At 33.3% G+C, this 18,411-nt stretch overlaps 2 protein-coding genes across 2 annotated transcripts; one reads left to right on the top strand and one right to left on the bottom strand.

Annotated features, from left to right (window-relative positions):
- Positions 1 to 1,305: 1,305 nt before the first annotated feature.
- On the bottom strand, positions 1,306 to 1,929 carry HELRODRAFT_169235 (hypothetical protein; the record flags this gene model as incomplete). Its single annotated transcript, XM_009015084.1, has 1 exon — positions 1,306 to 1,929. The coding sequence occupies one exon, from the start codon at positions 1,927 to 1,929 to the stop codon at positions 1,306 to 1,308; it is 624 nt and encodes a 207-aa protein (XP_009013332.1).
- Positions 1,930 to 14,368: 12,439 nt separating this feature from the next.
- HELRODRAFT_169234 (hypothetical protein) lies at positions 14,369 to 18,143 on the top strand (the record flags this gene model as incomplete). The annotated part of the gene is made up of 3 exons (XM_009015083.1): positions 14,369 to 14,673; positions 14,942 to 15,027; positions 18,001 to 18,143. 3 exons carry the CDS (start codon positions 14,369 to 14,371, stop codon positions 18,141 to 18,143), a joined length of 534 nt encoding a protein of 177 aa, XP_009013331.1.
- Between the last annotated feature and the right edge of the window lie 268 nt (positions 18,144 to 18,411).

The raw sequence follows: 18,411 nt of genomic DNA, 5'->3' as shown, positions 1-18,411 counted from the left end.
TCCCATTTACTGAGCTTGACAAATAGTCGGACAATTACTCACATTGGTAGACTGTTTAATTTTATTTACTTTATCATTAAAAAACTTTAAGAATTGAGACGAATCTAAACCAACAATTTCACTCAATGACTGACCAGTGACCTGATTACAAAGGACTTTATTAATAACATTCCATAGATTTTTAGAAGATCCACTATTGTCTGATACAAGTCTTTTCCAATAACTGTTTCTTTTATGTGAAAAAAACCTAGATTTATTTTAGAGCTGCTATCCACTCATTTTTACATTTCTCTGTCTGATATTTTCTGTAATTCCTTTCTTTCTTTCGACAAAGTCTTTTGAAAGATTTACATTCACCATCATACCACGGAGCATTAATATCACATCTGACTTCTTTAAAACAAAGTGGAGCAACTGCATCAGCCAATTTCTTGAGTTCAGAACTCATCATATCAAACTCAATATTAATATTATTGCTTTGGCAAGACCTTGATAATGGAGAAGTCTGTATATATTTAATGAGATTGTTTTCATTTAGGTATTTCAGGATCTAACTTGTTTCTTGACTATTTTAGGACGCTTATGAGTTAATGGTATGTTAACCTGAATTAAACTATGGTCTGAAAAAGTCCCACTGGGAAAAATCTTAATATCTGAAATCAGAAAATCTTGAGAACAAATAATCAGATCAAGAATACCTCCACGTTCATGAGTCGGTTCGTCGATCAAATTTTTTAATTGAAACATTTCTAATATTTCCAATAAATTTACAGTATGACGATCTTCCTGTTTCTCAAGGTGAATGTTGAAATCACCCAAAAGTATGATATTTAAACTAAAAGAAGTGATATTTTCTAGTAAATATAAAAATTCTTCAAAAAATAAATTACTAACTAAAACTGATCCTGGCCTGTAGAGGGCTAATAGAATAAAATCTTTGTTGCTAATAAATAATTTAACAGCAAGTGCTTCAAATGAACTAAATATTGTCAGATCTATTTTCTTAAACTTAAATTCATTACTGAAGTAAATAATTAAACCCCCATGGTGAGGATCATTTATTCTTAAAAATTCAACATAACTATATCCTGGTGGCATTGATGATTTAACAGAAATGTTATTCGAAGATCCGTGCCAAGTTTCGACTTAAAACGAAAATATCTAGCCCATCATGAATCAAATCATAGATCGTATCAGTTTTAGAAATCAATGATCTAATGTTCAATAAACCTAGTGTTAAATTACGATTTATTATGTTGCAGTCTTTATCATTGTTATCATTTATTTCTAAATTCTTGAAATATTTTATATTAACACTGGTTTTTTCTGTATTTTTACAATCTTCCATCTCCCTACCTGTACTCTCACTCTGAACAAAAAATTTTGATTGTTTTCTTCTTGCTCCATAACTTTAGCTTTATCAACAAATGATTTGAATTCCTGCCTCTGATCCTTTGTTAAATCATAGTTCAGTCCAACATGTGAAAATTCTTTTAACGACTTGAATCTATATACATTTCTCATTATTGAGTCTCTGAGTAAAACGCAATCTAACTTTATCAAAATGGGTCTAAAGACAGTTTCGCATTTCCTTCCCAGTCTCATTATTTTGATTACATTTTTTTCAGAAACATCTCCTGTCAAATGCTTTAAAATTTTCAAAACATTGGAACGATCATCATCACTTTCAGCTAAACGAAACATCAATAAATTTGTTTCTCTTTCTTTAACGTCACTAGCTTCTTGTAAAGTTTTCTGGATTGATTTGACATCACTTCTAATTACTTCAACATTCAATTTAACTTCCTCGCTGACAATGCTAAAAAATGTTTCTTTTATTTCGTTTTTAAAAATTTTAATTTCCTCACGTAAAACAGTATCGAAACGATCAAGTTCATCAAGTTTAGATTGGTTATGGTCAACAACCATTTTTATGCTATCAACGTCAAGTTTTATTTTTCTGTTACTATCATTTATTTCATTTAGTTGAGCAGTTATATCATTTAGTTTAGTTTATTTAGACGCATCCATTGACTTAGCCAAAGAACTAACATCTTGAGACAAATCAACACAGCGTTGACAAAACTATTTTAAACCTTTAACACTTTTCAAATTTTCAAGAATATCATCGTTAGTTTCACATTTATTGTGAACAAAAGTCTTGCAACAAGTGCATGACAACAAATCTTTACTTGGAACTTTTATTGTACAACTCCGTACAACAGTAGCGACTACCGGACGACATTATTGAATTTATTATTATAATTAATTACGCTTACTATCAGGGAAATTCCTATCACGTGACAGCAATTTACAGACAATATATTATCAAATTTCACTAAAATAATGAGTTTTACAAACTAAATTTTATATAAAATTATTCAAAAATCTAATTATGTTAATCTATCCAAAAAAATATCAATAAACGATTACTTTTAACGACGAAAACACCAAAATTAACTGACGAAACGACAATATCAACCGTCCAAACGACTGTCCAAAACAAAAACATAAATAACATATATATATATATATATATATATATAACATATATATATATATATATATATAACAAAACATATATATATATAAATATATGACCCATGTATATATATATATATATATATATATAATATTGTTTTTTAATTTTACATTTCTTCGAACTCCGTTGTTTTTTGCATTTGGCTACATTTATGTATTCGGCTCTTTTGTTCAGAAATGCTTCTGAGATTTTTTCAGATAAAATTTTTTAAATTAAATAATTAATAGCAATTTTTATTTAATTTTACACACATTTTACAAAAACTAGCTTTTAAAAAATGTTTTAGAACGCATTGTCCTGGCGAGTGTGGCGTTTGGCGCCTAATGATTTTATGGTATTTTGTTGTCGCTTTTTATTATGTAGCTCTGACCAGCGCAGAACTGTGTAGTGGTTACAGTGATTAAAAAACAAGAACATTTTCACAAAAAATTTTACTGAACGGGTAAATGAAGGGAGGTTAATATAATCTATAACATCCACACAACACGACGCCCTTACATTTTGTATGCAAGCGCAAGCACGCAATAAACGTGGATGGCGGCGAGGGTTTTGGAATTTCGGACATATGGTATACGAACCATGTTACCAGACAAACATTGAGTGCATGTTATCGATTGCTTGACCTCGTAACTAGCAACACCGTTGTTATAACTTCAATGATCTCTATATTTCAAACACCAGTGTTGTAGCTTCCAACGATTATCAAGAGTTCGTTTATCCGTAGGTTCAAGTTTTTTGATAGATGAACACAACTACTTCAAACGCAAACTTTGTTGAACGTTTATTTGAATACCAACAGTAATGAAAACAATAAACTGAAAAAGTAACTACATAAATCCCATTTACGGCTTCGTATTAAACCTGACTGGTAAACCTTCTTATAAATCCCAACTTCTAAACCTCACTAAGTAGAACCTATTTATAGCCGATTTTAGATTACAAAAAGTGCAAAGATAACAATAATTAAATAATAAATAATATAGCGCATTTCGATCATTCTCGTGGTTATAACATTACCCCGACCTTAGCCTGTTTGTCCCTAAATAGGCGCTACTTTTTTATTCGGATGAATAGGAGGCTAACCTGTCCAAATGAACCACTTTCATCTTTATCCGCTCTCTCTCGTGTTCTTGGATCCTATAAACAATGTCGTTTATTCTGTTAATAAACTTTTACGTGCCCTCACAACTTTTTGGAGTTTTGGGCATCGCCCTTTTTTCCGGCCATTTGCTGAAGTAGTCAGCGACGACCAAGATGTACCGATTACCTTTTTTGATTCAGAGTACGGTCCTGCAATGTCTACAGCAATCCTTTCAAAGGGAGCACCGACACTGTAAGCCGACACGGAGTCTTCCTTTGGATCCTTTTACTGCCGCAACGTGGTGCAATTCCGGCGCCAATTCTTTACTTCCTTACAGGCGCAAACCCAATAAAACCTTTTTCAAATCCGATCTAAAATTTTGTTGAGCTCCTGACAGTCTACCGTGCATTTCTTTGAGAAAATCAGTTGTTTTGTTTCTGGGTATCACTGTTTGCATGATGTGGTTGGATCCATCTGCGGATTCCCATTTACGTTTATAAAATCCTTCCTCTAGATGTAGTGAGTCCCACTGGGCCCAATAGTGTTTTGCCTTTTTTCGGTTATTCTTTTCAATCTCAACCTGCCAGTACCCGCTTTTCAAATCCAAAGTCAAAAACCACTGGGAACCGGATATGGTATCCATTATATTGGCAATTCTTGGAAGCGGATAACTATCTTTCTTGGTGGCAGCGTTCTGTTTTCTGTAATTCACGCAAAAGCAATTACTGCTATCTTTCTTCTTAACTAGGACGACTGGAGATGTCCAGGGACTTGTCGATGGTTTGATCACGTCTTTCTTTTGCTATCGTAAAAATCATCTCATCGGCTTCGGCCTGCTTTAACAGTAGAAGACGTCGTGGAACTTGTCTGATAGATTCGCAATCTTGAGTGTCTATTTTGTAAAACACTAGACCCGTTCTTCTTTGATCGTTGTCGCCAGTCAAGAATATATCCGCTCTTCACACAGGATTGTTTTGTCCAATAGATTGTCTGAGACTTTGGACGTTCCTGCAATTACTTTCCTTATTTCCATTCCATAATTCCACGTCAAGGCTTCTTATAGTATTTATTGGTTGGACGCTGCCAATCACTTTGCCATCTTTTATTCTTATTGAGTTTTCCGATATATTCATTACCTGGATCGAAATTTTGCCGTCTTTGTTGACCTCTACCCATTTTCCATCAATGATATTTGGTATTTTGAACGTCGGAGTAGGTTTCACCAGGACAATGTGTTGGCTGTTACATTCACTGTTTTTCAGTTTCGCCAAAATGATGTTTTCAGTAAGACTTGGTATTACCATATCACCATCGACCGTTACCTGAGTACATATTGGCTGACTGTTTCCCATCACCACCTCCGAGTTTTTTCATTTTATGACGCGTTTTTCTAGATTCAGGTGAAAGCCGTACTTCATCATCAAGTCGATGCCCAAGATGCATTCATCAGTAATGTCTGCCACCAAAAATGTGTCCTCAAACTCCAGATCTCCCATCATTACAGTGTAAACTACTACCCCGTACACAGGCGCTGTTCCTCTAATGGCAGTTCGAAGTGGATACTTGCTAAATTTTTTTGTTTTAGATCCCTTGACATATCTAGGAATAGATCTGGTTGCTCCAACATTTGCGTAGATCTATCTTTCCTTCCATCCAAAGGTCATCTCGGTCACAATGCAGCCTTGGGACATAAATGATGATACTGAAGGTCTTTGTTTTCCCAGCTAACTTGGGCCCCACAAAGTTGGTTTACACTAGTTTTTCAAACATGGGGCTGCCATTTTTCAGAAAATTGGTTTTTCCTATATAGTTTTCTCAATAAGCTTAACTTCTCTGGGACCTCTTACAATACTTCATAATATGCCCTTTTTTCACAGTTCCAGCATTTTGGTGCTTTTTAGTCTGTTGTTGAAACAATACTTCGGCACTCATTTTCTTTATGGATTTGCCGTATTCTCGTGTCTTTCTTCAATATCAGCTTTGCAAATCCTTTAATTGTTTTTATTTTTGATATTGGCAATCTATACCATAAATGTCTTGATTGAAAACTCAATTACTCAGTTTATATTAAAAATTAGAGTTTGAATTGACAGCAATTTGGAAACTTAAGAAGTCTTTGTAACATTTTCAGATGTGCAACTGCATAGTTTTTGAATATTTGGAGAACGGAAGTCTACGTCATCATTTAGATCGTGAAAATACGTTTGCCGAAGAATGCGTGGTGTTCTACACTTCTTGCATAATTTTGGCTCTCAATTATTTACACTGTTCCAAAATTACACATGGGTTTGTTTAATTTATCTGTAACGTGTGTTTGCCTCACTAAATTTAAATAACATAATATTAAATTGTCAGAATTGATTGTTATTGCTATAGATTGTATTTTTTATTGATTTATTTTAATTGACGTTTGAATCCAATGAAAAAACATTTCAATAAAGAAATGTTTTTGTTATTAATTAAGAGATGTCCATTTAGGAAACATGGTGCTCACTAGTATTGGTTATGTAAAGTTAATTGATTTTGGGCGCAGCAAGTATTCTTGTGATACAGTTTTTGCCACTGCAGACTATTTTACAGATTTGAAGCAATTGAGTCTGTGTGTCTATGAAATGCTAACTGGAGAAGTTTATAATTTATTTTGATAATTGTTAAAATTTAAACACCATTATAGGGCATATAATAAAAACTGTGGACCAAGTAGTCAAAATTATTTAACTCATAAACATCATGTAGTTCTATTTCTGCCAATAATTTACTAAAATATGTCATACAATTTTTTATATTTGAAATGCCATGAAATTATGAAAAAGAAAAACTTTTATTGTCTGATTAAAAAAAAGTTATGATGTTGGTAATGATATTGGTGCAATAGGACAGTTGATATTTAAAATTTAAACATTGAAAAATTGATTAAAATAAAATTATCGTTGAAGCTTGCAAGACTTAATGTACTGTACATAACGTTTTTGTGCTTCAAGTCAATTCATAAATTTGTGGAAGATTTTTGCTTAATTTGAATGTTAATTTTTGTTTAACTTTATAATTGATCCTTTTAGAACACAAAAACACAATAATCTGTTACCTGGTCCTAACAAGTCAGCTTTAATTTAAATTTGGATATTTTTTCGAAACTTTTTCATCAAAGTTGAACTTCTTGAGCATCTGTGCAGCAGCGCCATTATTTTGAAACTTTACTGTATAATGCGACATCATAATTCTGTTTCAAATAAAACATCATGAAGCAACTAAAATCTTTTTTTATTTTTCTTTCAGTTTTTCTTTATTTTTTGATCATAAAATGAATCATACAAAAATTAACAAAGTTCAAACATTTTATTCAATTGTTTAATAGTCCAGGTCCAATACCATTCGAATTTTTGATGCCACTTATTAGAGTTTGGTTGTAAAACTTTGATTAGAGATTTCATTTTATCGTACCGTCTCATCATTCTTTGTTGCTCGATAAAAAGTTGAGAACTTTATCAAGATATTGCTTAAGGAAAAACTCCTTTTAAGACAAAAAACTGGAAAAACGAGCAAGAACAGATTAATTAATCTAAAATACTATAGAAATCTGATTATTTTTTAAATTGTTCATTATCTTCAAAATTTTCATGCAGAGACATTGTTTAAGATTTTATAATAACCTTATGCAACAAAATAATTTATTATTTTAGCACGAGGTTTTTTAAAGTCATTTGGTATCACGATTTATAACTAGAATGAGGGTTCGAGACGCAGCTGTTTAGGAATTACAAGATTGAAGTGATTTAAACCAATCGCGCAATGTGTGAGGAAGCCCAAATTCATCAGCTTTGATAAAGATGAATTGATACCGTACGATTTATTATTTACTGATTACCAGTTATTAATTACTATATTAAATTGTTTTATTTAATAGTCGATTATTATTTTTACGCTAATTGAAAACTAACGTTAAATTATTTTACTATTTGCAAAACATATTTTGTATAAATTTTTTAATATATTTTCAGTATAATTAAATATTTGTTTAAATATATTTTCAGTATATCGCTACCATTCCTTAAAATTTTTAATATAATACGTTTCTTTTTTCAATTCTTTATTTATTAATAAATTTTTCTTTTACTTTCGGAAACAAGTTGTTAGAAAAAACTTATGTATTTTTTAGAAAGATTTTATTTACTTCAATTTCATTTGTTTTATGCAGAATTGAATACAGCAGTCTGCTCTTCCTGATATTACTCAATATATTTTAACTAAATCTTTTTAATTTTGTTGCTCGTTTAGTTGCTCATGCCCCTACCTTTTTTTCCTATAAATGTATATCCTTATGTATTATTCTCTTACACTAGATACCAATAAAGTATAAAATGATTTGTTAAGTTTGCATAAAAAATCAATATAACTAATTTTTTACTTATGTATAAGATATTTTAGCTAAACCTTATCGCCCCTATCTGTGATCGCTTTCTTGTTTTCATTATTATTAATTTCTTTTAAATTCGCCTTTGTTTTTTGTTCCTTTTTTTGAAACTTCCTTCTTTCATAACTTTTCCACCACTTACAAAATTCAGGACTGATCTTAAGACCCAACAAAAAATCGAGTTATGTTTTGCTAACAAAATTTAACTTTATTGAAAGCAACTGGGAACAAAACTTATAATATAAACTTTGAAAATTTAAGAATTTTGAAATTGTTTATACATTTTGTTGTTATTGAATAAAAATTTTTCTTCCTTATTATCCCCTTTTAAAAAGCAGCAAACCATTTAATACAATGGTCTCAGACAAGAAGGAACATTTCCAACTAAATTATTATTATTGTGTTATTCACTCTATTGACGTTCCTCAGAGGATAGTACTGTAATTAAATGCTTTGTTGAACAAACAACTTTTTAACTTTCTTCTGAAATCATTTTCTGGAACAATTTGCTTCAATCTTGTTGGAAGATCATTCCATACCTTGGGCAGAGCAACCTGCACACATCTGTCACCCAGTTTTTTCCTGGTTCTAGGAATTACTATCATTTCTGACAAAACCGAACGCAATGCATGTCCTGCATGTAAAAATGTTATTGTTACACAAGTGTTGAAGAAATTGGGCTTAGATAACAATGAACTAAAAAATTTTGTACCTACATATTATATCTAACATTTGTTTAATTTCCAAAATTATTGAGCTTGTTGTGATCAATCAACTTTTGAAAACATTTCAATAAACTGTTTAATGCCAATATTTCAATCGGGTTACAAACATCATTACTCCTCTGAAACAGCACTGTTATATGATTTCTCTGAATTTTATGCTGCTGTTAGCAAGCAGAATATTGCTCTGTTAACATTTTTAGATTTCAGTACAGGATTTGATTGCGTTAACCATAAAATTCTAATGCATAGATTATGTTATGACTATTGTGTTTCAAAGGTGGCTCAGGTCATACTTATTTGGAAAAAAAACTCAGAAGACTGCAATATTAGATAATTTCAAAAAGAAATAATCTAATATTGTAGTAATAACATCTGGAGTCCCGCAAGGCTCAGTTCTTGGACCCATTTACTTTGTATTGTATACATCCAAATAATATGATGTTATTAGTTCATTTAGATCTTCATATCATACTTATGCAAATGACATCCAAAAAATAGCAAGAAGTAAATCAGAGCAAATTCAAAGTAATATTGATAAAATAGAAGCAAACGCCTTACTTTATATTAAGAAAAATTGCAGTTTTTACCCGTAAGTACCTGGCAACAAGTGGCAAAAATTAAAATTTATTCAATAAAAATTGGTAATAGTGAAATAGAATTTTGTCGAGAAGCAACTAATTTGGGGTTTATTTTCGATTCCAATTTGACATTCAATAATCATATAAACTGTTGTCAAAACCATGTTCTTTTCAGCTTCGTCAGTTATATTGCATTCAAAAGTCTTTGCATCAACCTACGATACAGACATTAATATACGCATTCATACATTCAAGGTTAGATTATAGTAACAGTTTGCTTCATGGATTTCCAGATCGGTCTATTGATGTTCTCCAGTCGATTCAAAACAGAGCTGCAAAAATTGTTGTCGGTGCTGGAAAATTCGACCATGTGACGCCCATCTTGAAGGGTCCGCATTGGCATACAGTGAAAAAATCCTCTATATAATTCACGTAATAATGTACAAGGCTGTAAATGGGCTCTAGCCAGAATATTTGGCAAATAAAATCAAAAAGTAACCAGCTTTTTCAACTGGTCTAAAGTTGGATCCGATTCAAGCAACCTGCTTCTGGTGCCACCTACTGATCTGCGGATTGTTTCAAGAGATATCGCTGTGTCAAGACCAGTTGTTTGGAATGGTCTGCCAAATTCGCTTAGAATGTCTGGGTTGAAAAATGTTAACTTTAAAAAAATTTAAAAACATAATTATTTTTGTTATAGATAATACCTATTAATTTGAAATAATTAAACCATTCATTTATTCTATTATTTTACTGTTAAGAATAGTGCTTTTGAGAAACTTATTGTTTTCAGGCGCTTTATAGATTTTTGATAATAATAATAATAACCCCTGGAACCCAATAGGTTCGCGACTCACAAGTTGAGATGCGCAAATTAAAACTTTCACAGTTGTTCACTACGCCACCGAACAAATTTTGTTTATTAAATAAAAAATTGTTTTAATTAAAATTAATAGCAACGTATCCTAATGGTCACATTAATTTTTTTCAAGTTTACGTTTTATGCAGATATTGAAAATTTGAAGAAAGAAAAATTAAGTTCCAAGGCCATAGAACTTATTAAAAAGGTAAATATTTGACATTCGAAACTCCTTATAATAAGACTTTAAAACTAATAAGTCTGATATTATCTGTGGACATTAATTAAAGTGTACTTAAAAAGCTTCGTTTATGATAATAATACTAACAATAATAAGTTCTACCACTACTGGTACAACTGCTGTTATTACTTTACCACCACTACGACTACCACCACCGCCATTTCTACTATTACCACTACTAATACTATACATACTAATACATTATGTAATGCGAAACATGAGAGCCGATAGATTTTACTAGCTCACTGTTTTATAAACAATGATCGAGTCTTTAAAGTAAAAAAGTAGGTCTTAATGTTGCAGAAAATTATGGCGATCATTACAGTATTATTTTACAGTAATTTTAAATAGTTACTTAAAATGCATCTCAGAACACAAACAAGCATGTTACATCAAAAAAATGTGGCTTAAGTTCAGTACTGGCTAGATGTCTAAACTGCCCCCACAAAATGTTTTCGTTGATCGTAGAAAACATCAAAGCATGTGCGAGACCACATCCAGTCAACAGCTTGAGTCCAGTGTTCAACGCCATTGCTTACTATAATTACATTTCCTCCGTTTTAAGCAACAACAACCACAACAGGCATCATCTTCCAAAATTGATTTCAAAACTATCAACGCCAACAACACCCTGCAACACATCTCCACCCAGCTACAACGAAATCTCATCACTAATAAGAAAATACCAGGCGAAATCATCGCCCTGTCCACTAGACCAGATTTCGATTAATCTTTTTAAAAGGTGCCCCATACTCAGAACTATTCTTCAACAGTTGCTAAGTAAATGTTGTTATCTTCCTCTATTCCTGCATGTTAAAAAAATGGTTTTAAAATACTCATTCATAAAATAAATGATGCCAACAACCCATCAAACTTTTGCCCAATAACGCTACAACCGACACTTTATAAACCATTTTCAAATTTAATCAATAACAGGATACATAGTTTTCTGGAAACTAATAACTTAATAAAAAATATTTAAAAAGGATTTTACCCTAACTAGAAAGTACACTGTAACTGTATTATCAATCATTTTAGAAAAAGTCGAGTCAAGCGAAACCACTGATGTGACTACCACGCAGTGTCAACACGCAGTGTCAACGCTCTTGACACTGACATCCCTCTCTTTTGGAATGATACTGTGGAAATTGACAGAACGACTAAATGTATAGGAGGATGATTGTACCTTTGATGTTTTCCTCCAATGTATATATTTAGATGAACATTTCTATGTCTGTTTTGTTATTATCTATATCATATATGTGACGCTTGTTTTGTACAGGCCCGGTTCTTCCATTAGGCAAACTAGGCAGCTGCCTAGGGCCGCCGATTTTAGGGGCCGCCAATTTTGCAAAATAACTTAAATAAGCATCAAAAAATATTTATGGAAATTTAAAAAAAAATGAAACAACGTCGTTTTATAAATATTTTTCAAGACGTGTTTCCAAATGTTACGACTGCTTTGCGAATTTTATAAACAGTACCTATAACGGTGGCATCAGCCGAACGCAGTTTTTCCAAATTAAAACTAATCAAGACATACTTACGTTCAACATTGACACAAAATAGACTTGTTGGATTAGCACAAATTTCTATCGAAAATGATATTGCTTCTGAACTCGACTATTCAGCATTAATTGACGATTTTGCAAACATGAAAGCCAGAAAAGTCAAATTCAAATAAAGCAAAAATGAATATTGTAATTTATTCAGATGATCATTCGGTGCACTGAAACTGAATAATTATATTTTACTAGCTAGTAGCTACTATAATTACTTTTTACTTTTATGTTGGGCAGTTCTCAGAAAATGGCATTAATAATAAAATTTGACATACAATTTTTAATTCAATTCAAAGTTCTAAAATCTAAAGTATTTAATAATTTGAATTCTATTTTTAAAATATGGAAAAATATTTTTTATAAAAATTGTAAGAACCTATCCAATAAACTAGGTAAAATATGGGTGGATAAAATATAGGTTCAAAAATAATATTATATATTATGTAATATCAATACGTATATAAAAAAAACTAGAAAAAAAACAAAAACAAAAAAACAAAAATAAGTTTTTCCTCCAAGTCACTGACATTGATATATGATATATCATATATCGGTAGAGTAGCCAACACCATAGATGTAGCTCTGCCTAGGGCCGCCAAATGTCTGGAACCGGGCCTGGTTTTGTACATAGGAAGTGTAGGAGAAGTATAGAAGAAGTTTAGTTGGCGGGATAGCTTAATTTTCAAGAAGTATAAAAAGAAGTGTAGAAAGAAGTATAGATGCGATGACAAATTTTACAAAAACGATAACGAAAGATCAAGAAAACGGAAAAAGTTCTGTGAAGAAAACCGGGAAAAAGACTAAATACGTCAAACCGGCCAAGACAATTTTTAAATAAATTCATTTAATGTTATCTGTGATAAAATTAGTTGCGAAATTGATATTGTCTAAAATACATAGAAATCAATAAACTTTTTGAGTATTTTTAAAGGATTTTGAGGATGTGGAAAATATTACAAAATAGACGAAACAAAAAATTTGTGCTTCGATATCGATGTGACAAAGTTAAATGGTGAACTGAAAGTTTATTTTATTGACAAAAAATGAGAATGTGCAGAACCCCAGCATCCATAAAAAATAATAATGTTAAATCTTTTTTTCAAAACATTGAAACATTTTTAAGAATTTATTTAGTCATGCCTGTAAGAAACGCTACAGAAGAAAGATCTTTTTCTGCTTTGAAGCGCGTTATGAATTATTGGAAAAATTTTATAGGACAAGAAAGGTTGTCGTCTTTAGCAATACTTACAATGTGTAAAAAAATATTTGGAAAAATTCTACAGGGCAAAAAAGGTTTTCGTTTTTAGCAGTGCTTACGATAGAGAAAAAAACTATGGAATAATTAGATTGCGACAGGACCGTTGTGAGCGATGTTTGTGTTAAAAGTTGGTAAAAGTCGTTATTTTAACGGAATATTTCCCTCCTGGTTACCAATTTTTTTTGAGACACCTCCGCCATCAACAATTTTTTAATTCTCCACGCTTGTCAAATTTTTTGGAATATCTTCCTCTCCGGTCGTCAAACATTTTTCAAAATTTTGCCCCTCCCCGTCAAAATTGTGTAGATCCGCCAATCGATTGCTATGATATTGTTGATAATTTTTGTGATAACAAATTAGAAAATATATATATATATATATATATGTATATAATAAAACAGAACAAATACTTATCATGTGTGTATATATTGAATAATAAATTATAAAAACTACAGTTGAAATTTAATATTGATATTTTATTTCATTGTAACTTTTTTATGAGGGCCCAGATTCGATATTTTGTCTAGGGCCCGGTGAAGGCTTAATCCGGCTCTGTATGTAGTATGAAAATCAACAACTTATATAAAGCTGTGAGTTAGTAGAAAAACTCTCTTGGTTTTCCCTCTTGATTTCAAAACATCTAAAAATTTTAATTAAGACGTTTGAAATTTCGTCCTTGGGATTTTTCAATCATTATAAATAGTCCTCTGTCAATTTTATTTGGTCTGACCATTTTTGCAGTAGTTTTATTATATCAAGCATGCTTTTTTTATATGCTGTCTATTGTGACAGAAACTCCATTAATAATTATAGTTAATCAATTTTAACTCAATTTTCATATTGATTTTAATTTTTCTTAGTACCAATTAGTGACATGTAGCGAGCAATGCGGACTAGGTATTTAACATTTTAATTAGATTTAACTCCATTTTATTTTATTTCACTTCATTGTATTTTGTTTTTCTGAAAAATAAAGAGAGTTCACTTTATTATTATTATTTTATTATATTATTATTATTTGATATTATTACGCTTATAACTGTGGTTGCGTAAGGAAGGGCGTCCTGAGTTAAAATTAGCCAAAAAAATACTTATGATGACAGAAGTGACAATGGCCCTCAGTATCCGGCAGAAGAGGGTGCGAAGAATCCCCGGAGACCCAATCTATGAGGTTGCGGTGCAAGGCCCTGTAGATGGTCTGGCTACTGGCACCCCACTCTATAGTGTGGCGGTGCAAGGCACTATGGGTGGAAGGATTACTTGTAGACCAAGGGGTTGGAGGTTTGGTACCTGGAATGTAGGCACGTTGACAGGAAAGAGTTTGGAAGTGGTGGAGGAGTTACAGAGGAGATGTGGTGGTGATGGTGTTTGGAAAGGTAATAGTGAGGTTAATATCAGGATATGCTCCGCAACAAAGTAGGAAGGAAGATGAGAAGGATAGGTTTTATGATGATGTTTCTGACGAGATTGGACAAGCGAGGTTGGATGAGTTTGTGGTGTCGTTGGTTGATTTGAATGGTCATGTGGGGGCGGATGCAGACGGATTTGAAGGTGTGCATGGGGGATGGAAATATGGTATACGGAATGAGGAAGGGCGTAGAGTGTTGGAGTTGGCGGATGCACATAGCATGGTGGTAGGGAATACCTGGTTTACAAGGGAACCAGCACGATTAATTACATATAGGTCAGGGGAGCATAGGTCAATGATAGATTATATATTGATAAGGGCGAAGCATAAAAAGTATGTAAAGAATGGGAAGGCGATATCTGGTATGTCGCAGCATAGTATGGTTGAGAGGCTTCAAAAAAATGGGGAGGAGGAAGAAGGATAAGTTTGTGGCAAAGAGAAAGACATGGAAGTTACAGGATCGCAGAGGTGATGAAGGCATTTTAAGTGAATAATAATAATAATAATATAAACATTTATGAAGCGCCCATTCGCACAGCTGCTTCAGAGGCGCCCGGAGCCAGTGATAAAAAGATGAGTCTTTAATCCCTTTTTGAAAAGACTCAACGAGGAACATTGTCTTAACTCAGGACAATGTGGCTAAAGGTGTAAAGGTGGCTGAAAGTTGGGAGAGTGGTAAGAATGGAGATATGGACTGTATGTTGACAACGGCAGATAAAGTATGTGGATGGACGAAATGAAAGTGTAGGCATGGTAAGACGTGGTGGTGGGATGAAAATATAAGAAAGGTTTTGGAGGTGAAGAAAGAGAGGTTTAGGGTGTGGAGAAGGGACATGACGGGTGAAGCGGAGTTTGAGTATAGGAAGGCTAAGAAAGTTGCTAAACGGGCAGTGGCAACTGCAATGACGAAAGCATCAGATAGGTTAATGAGAGAAATGGAATTTGATGTGAGCTCGAGGAAAATGTTCAAAGTAGCAAAGCGGTCAATGAGGGATAGGAAAGATGTTATAGGGAATGGATATGTTTGGGTCTAACAAGTTGTGCATAGATTAGAAAGAAAAAGCTCAGGTGTGGAAAGTTCATATGGAAAGGTTGATGAATGAAGAGAATGAGTGGGATGGAGATGTGGAATCCGCGGTCACACACGGACCCATAAAGAATGTGACGATGGAGGAAGTAGAAAAAGCAGTTAGAGAAATTAAACTATGTAAGGCGACAGGGGTTTCGGAAGTGGGGGCGGAACATATAAAGGCGAGTGGGGTGATAGGAATTGAAATTATGATGAAATTTGCTAACAGTATGTTTGATGATGAAGGTATACCTGAAGATTGGCGACACAGTGTGTTGGTGCCGTTGTATAAGGGCAAAGGAGATGTGAAAGATTGTGGGTCATATAGGGGTGTGAAATTGCTAGAGCATGGAATGAAGGTAGTGGAGAAGGTTCTTGAGAGGAGGTTGAAAAATATGGTGACAGTTAATGAAATGCAGTGTGGGTTTATGCCTGGTAGGAGAATGGTGAATGCGTTGTTCATAGTGAGAATGTTGCAGGAAAATTATAGAAAAAAGAAATGAAGATTATACATGTATTTTGTGGATATAGGCTTTTAATCGAGTTCCGAGGAAGGTCATTGAATGGTGTTGAGGAAGAAAGGAGTGAACTTGTTAAAGCTTTGATGCAGCTGTATAAAGAAGCAAAAACAAAGGTGAGGATCGGAAAGGGGATGTCGGACGCTTTTAGTGTTAAGGTAGGAGTGCATCAGGGTTATCACCGTTTTTTTCAATTGTGATGGATGTAGTGTGTGAAAACATAATGGAGGGGTTGTTATTTGAGATTTTGTATGCAGATGATTTAGTCTTGATGGCTGATAGCATGGAAGAATTGCAGTTAAAATTTGACAGATGGAAAAGTGTTATCGTAAAGAAAGGGTTAAAAGTTAATATTGGTAAGACGAAGGTAATGGTGAGTGGGGAAGGTGGGGAGCGAGTGATAAGTAAAATAGACAGGATGTGGGGTATGTGACAGGAGAGTGAAGGCTTACTCGGTATTGTGTATAGGATGTCAGAAATGGGTGCATAAAAGATGTAGTGGTGTGAGGGGGCATTGAAAAAGGTGGATGGCAGGTTCATACGTAAGAAATGTGTTCATGGTGTGATTAATAGGACGGACGCAAGGACGGGGTTGAGTGGTGGTATTGAAAGAGTGGAAAGCTTTGTTTACTTAGAGGTTAAGCTAAACGCGGATGGAGGATGTTTGAGCACTGTTACGGCAAGAGTTCGTGTGGGATGGATGAAATTTAGAGAACTGGGTGGGGTATTGTGTGGAAAGAAATGGTCAGTTAAGATGAAACCGGGGGTATGTAAAGCATGTGCGAGAGCAGCGATAGTATATGGTGGTGAAACTTGGGTGTTGAGGAGAGAGGAGGAAAGTATACTGCAGACGGCTGAAAGAGCTATGGTGAGGATGACGTGTGGGGTTAAAGTGAAGGATAGGAGGAGTAGTACAGAGCTGATTTCGATGATGGGACTGAATGAGGACATTGTGACATTGATAAGGAGATCGAGATTGTGGTGGTATGGACATGTGTTGAGAAGGGATGAAAAGGTCGGGATTAGGTGAGCGTTAGAGTTCAAGGTTGAAAGAGTGATAGGAAGGGATCGTCAGCGATTGGGATGGAGAGAGCAGATGGAGAAGGACAGAGTGAAAACGGGATTGTGTGATACTGAGGCGAGTGACAGATGTGAATGGTGTCGAGGGGTATTTCGGTTTCATCATAGGTAGCCAAACGGCAACCCCCGATCTCTGGGAAAATGTCGTCTAAACGTGTGTTGTTATTATTATGATTAGACGAATACAAAACACGAGAGCTGACCGATTCCGTACGACTTACTGGTTTATACATGATTCTAGATTAGTAACGTTTTAATTAGTTTTAAAATTGTTTTATTGGGTTGGAAAAATTGAGTGGAATATGGCGGTAATTTTAAAATTTGGTTTTAATAACATTTACTATTTAATTTTAATAATTTTAATAAACTAGGTTTTCAAAGTTCATTCAACTAAATGCCCATATTGCAACCAGGATTTTATTCAAGTTAATAGAAACTCCTGGTTTCTATAAAAAATACTAATTCAAACAATAACTTTAAACGTTCAACTGAAAATCTAACGTAACAATTTCTCCTAATATTTATAATGCGAATTCTGTAGACAATGATTTAATTAACTCTGAAAATAATATAATATTATGTTGCTATGGAAAATGTTGTAAAAGTAGAAAAGGACTAATTGTGCACCTAATGCTCATGCTAAATGCATAATAAACAATTCTAACCAGCAAATAACTCCACAAGCGACGTTGATGCCACCGCATCATCTCCGGAGCAGCAATCATCTCATCTATCAACTCATCCGACATCGTCGTCTTCATCACCTCCATCAGCAGAAACAATAGAATCACCTCTACTGAGCATCAAATAACCCAAAACTTCGGCACAATGGTCATAAGCCAAAAACAACAACAATCACTAACAAGCTACGACAATATTGATAATTTGCGTACTCTTTTCAATAAATTATATATAACCATTTTGCCTTAAATTATGGCACCATCAAGCCTCAAACAATCAACAACGCTAGCTCAAACAAATTTATCTAAAAATTATATTAAAACAGTTAAAACTATTGGGCCAAAACAACCAGTGTGATAATCTAATTAGTGCAAAGAACTGCGAGTCAAGTTTTTGTC

The sequence above is a fragment of the Helobdella robusta genome (genome assembly GCF_000326865.2).
Source record: "Helobdella robusta unplaced genomic scaffold HELROscaffold_15, whole genome shotgun sequence".
Lineage (NCBI taxonomy): Eukaryota > Metazoa > Annelida > Clitellata > Rhynchobdellida > Glossiphoniidae > Helobdella > Helobdella robusta.
Note: the sequence above shows the minus strand (reverse complement) of the source record. Positions and strands in the feature narration are given on the sequence as shown.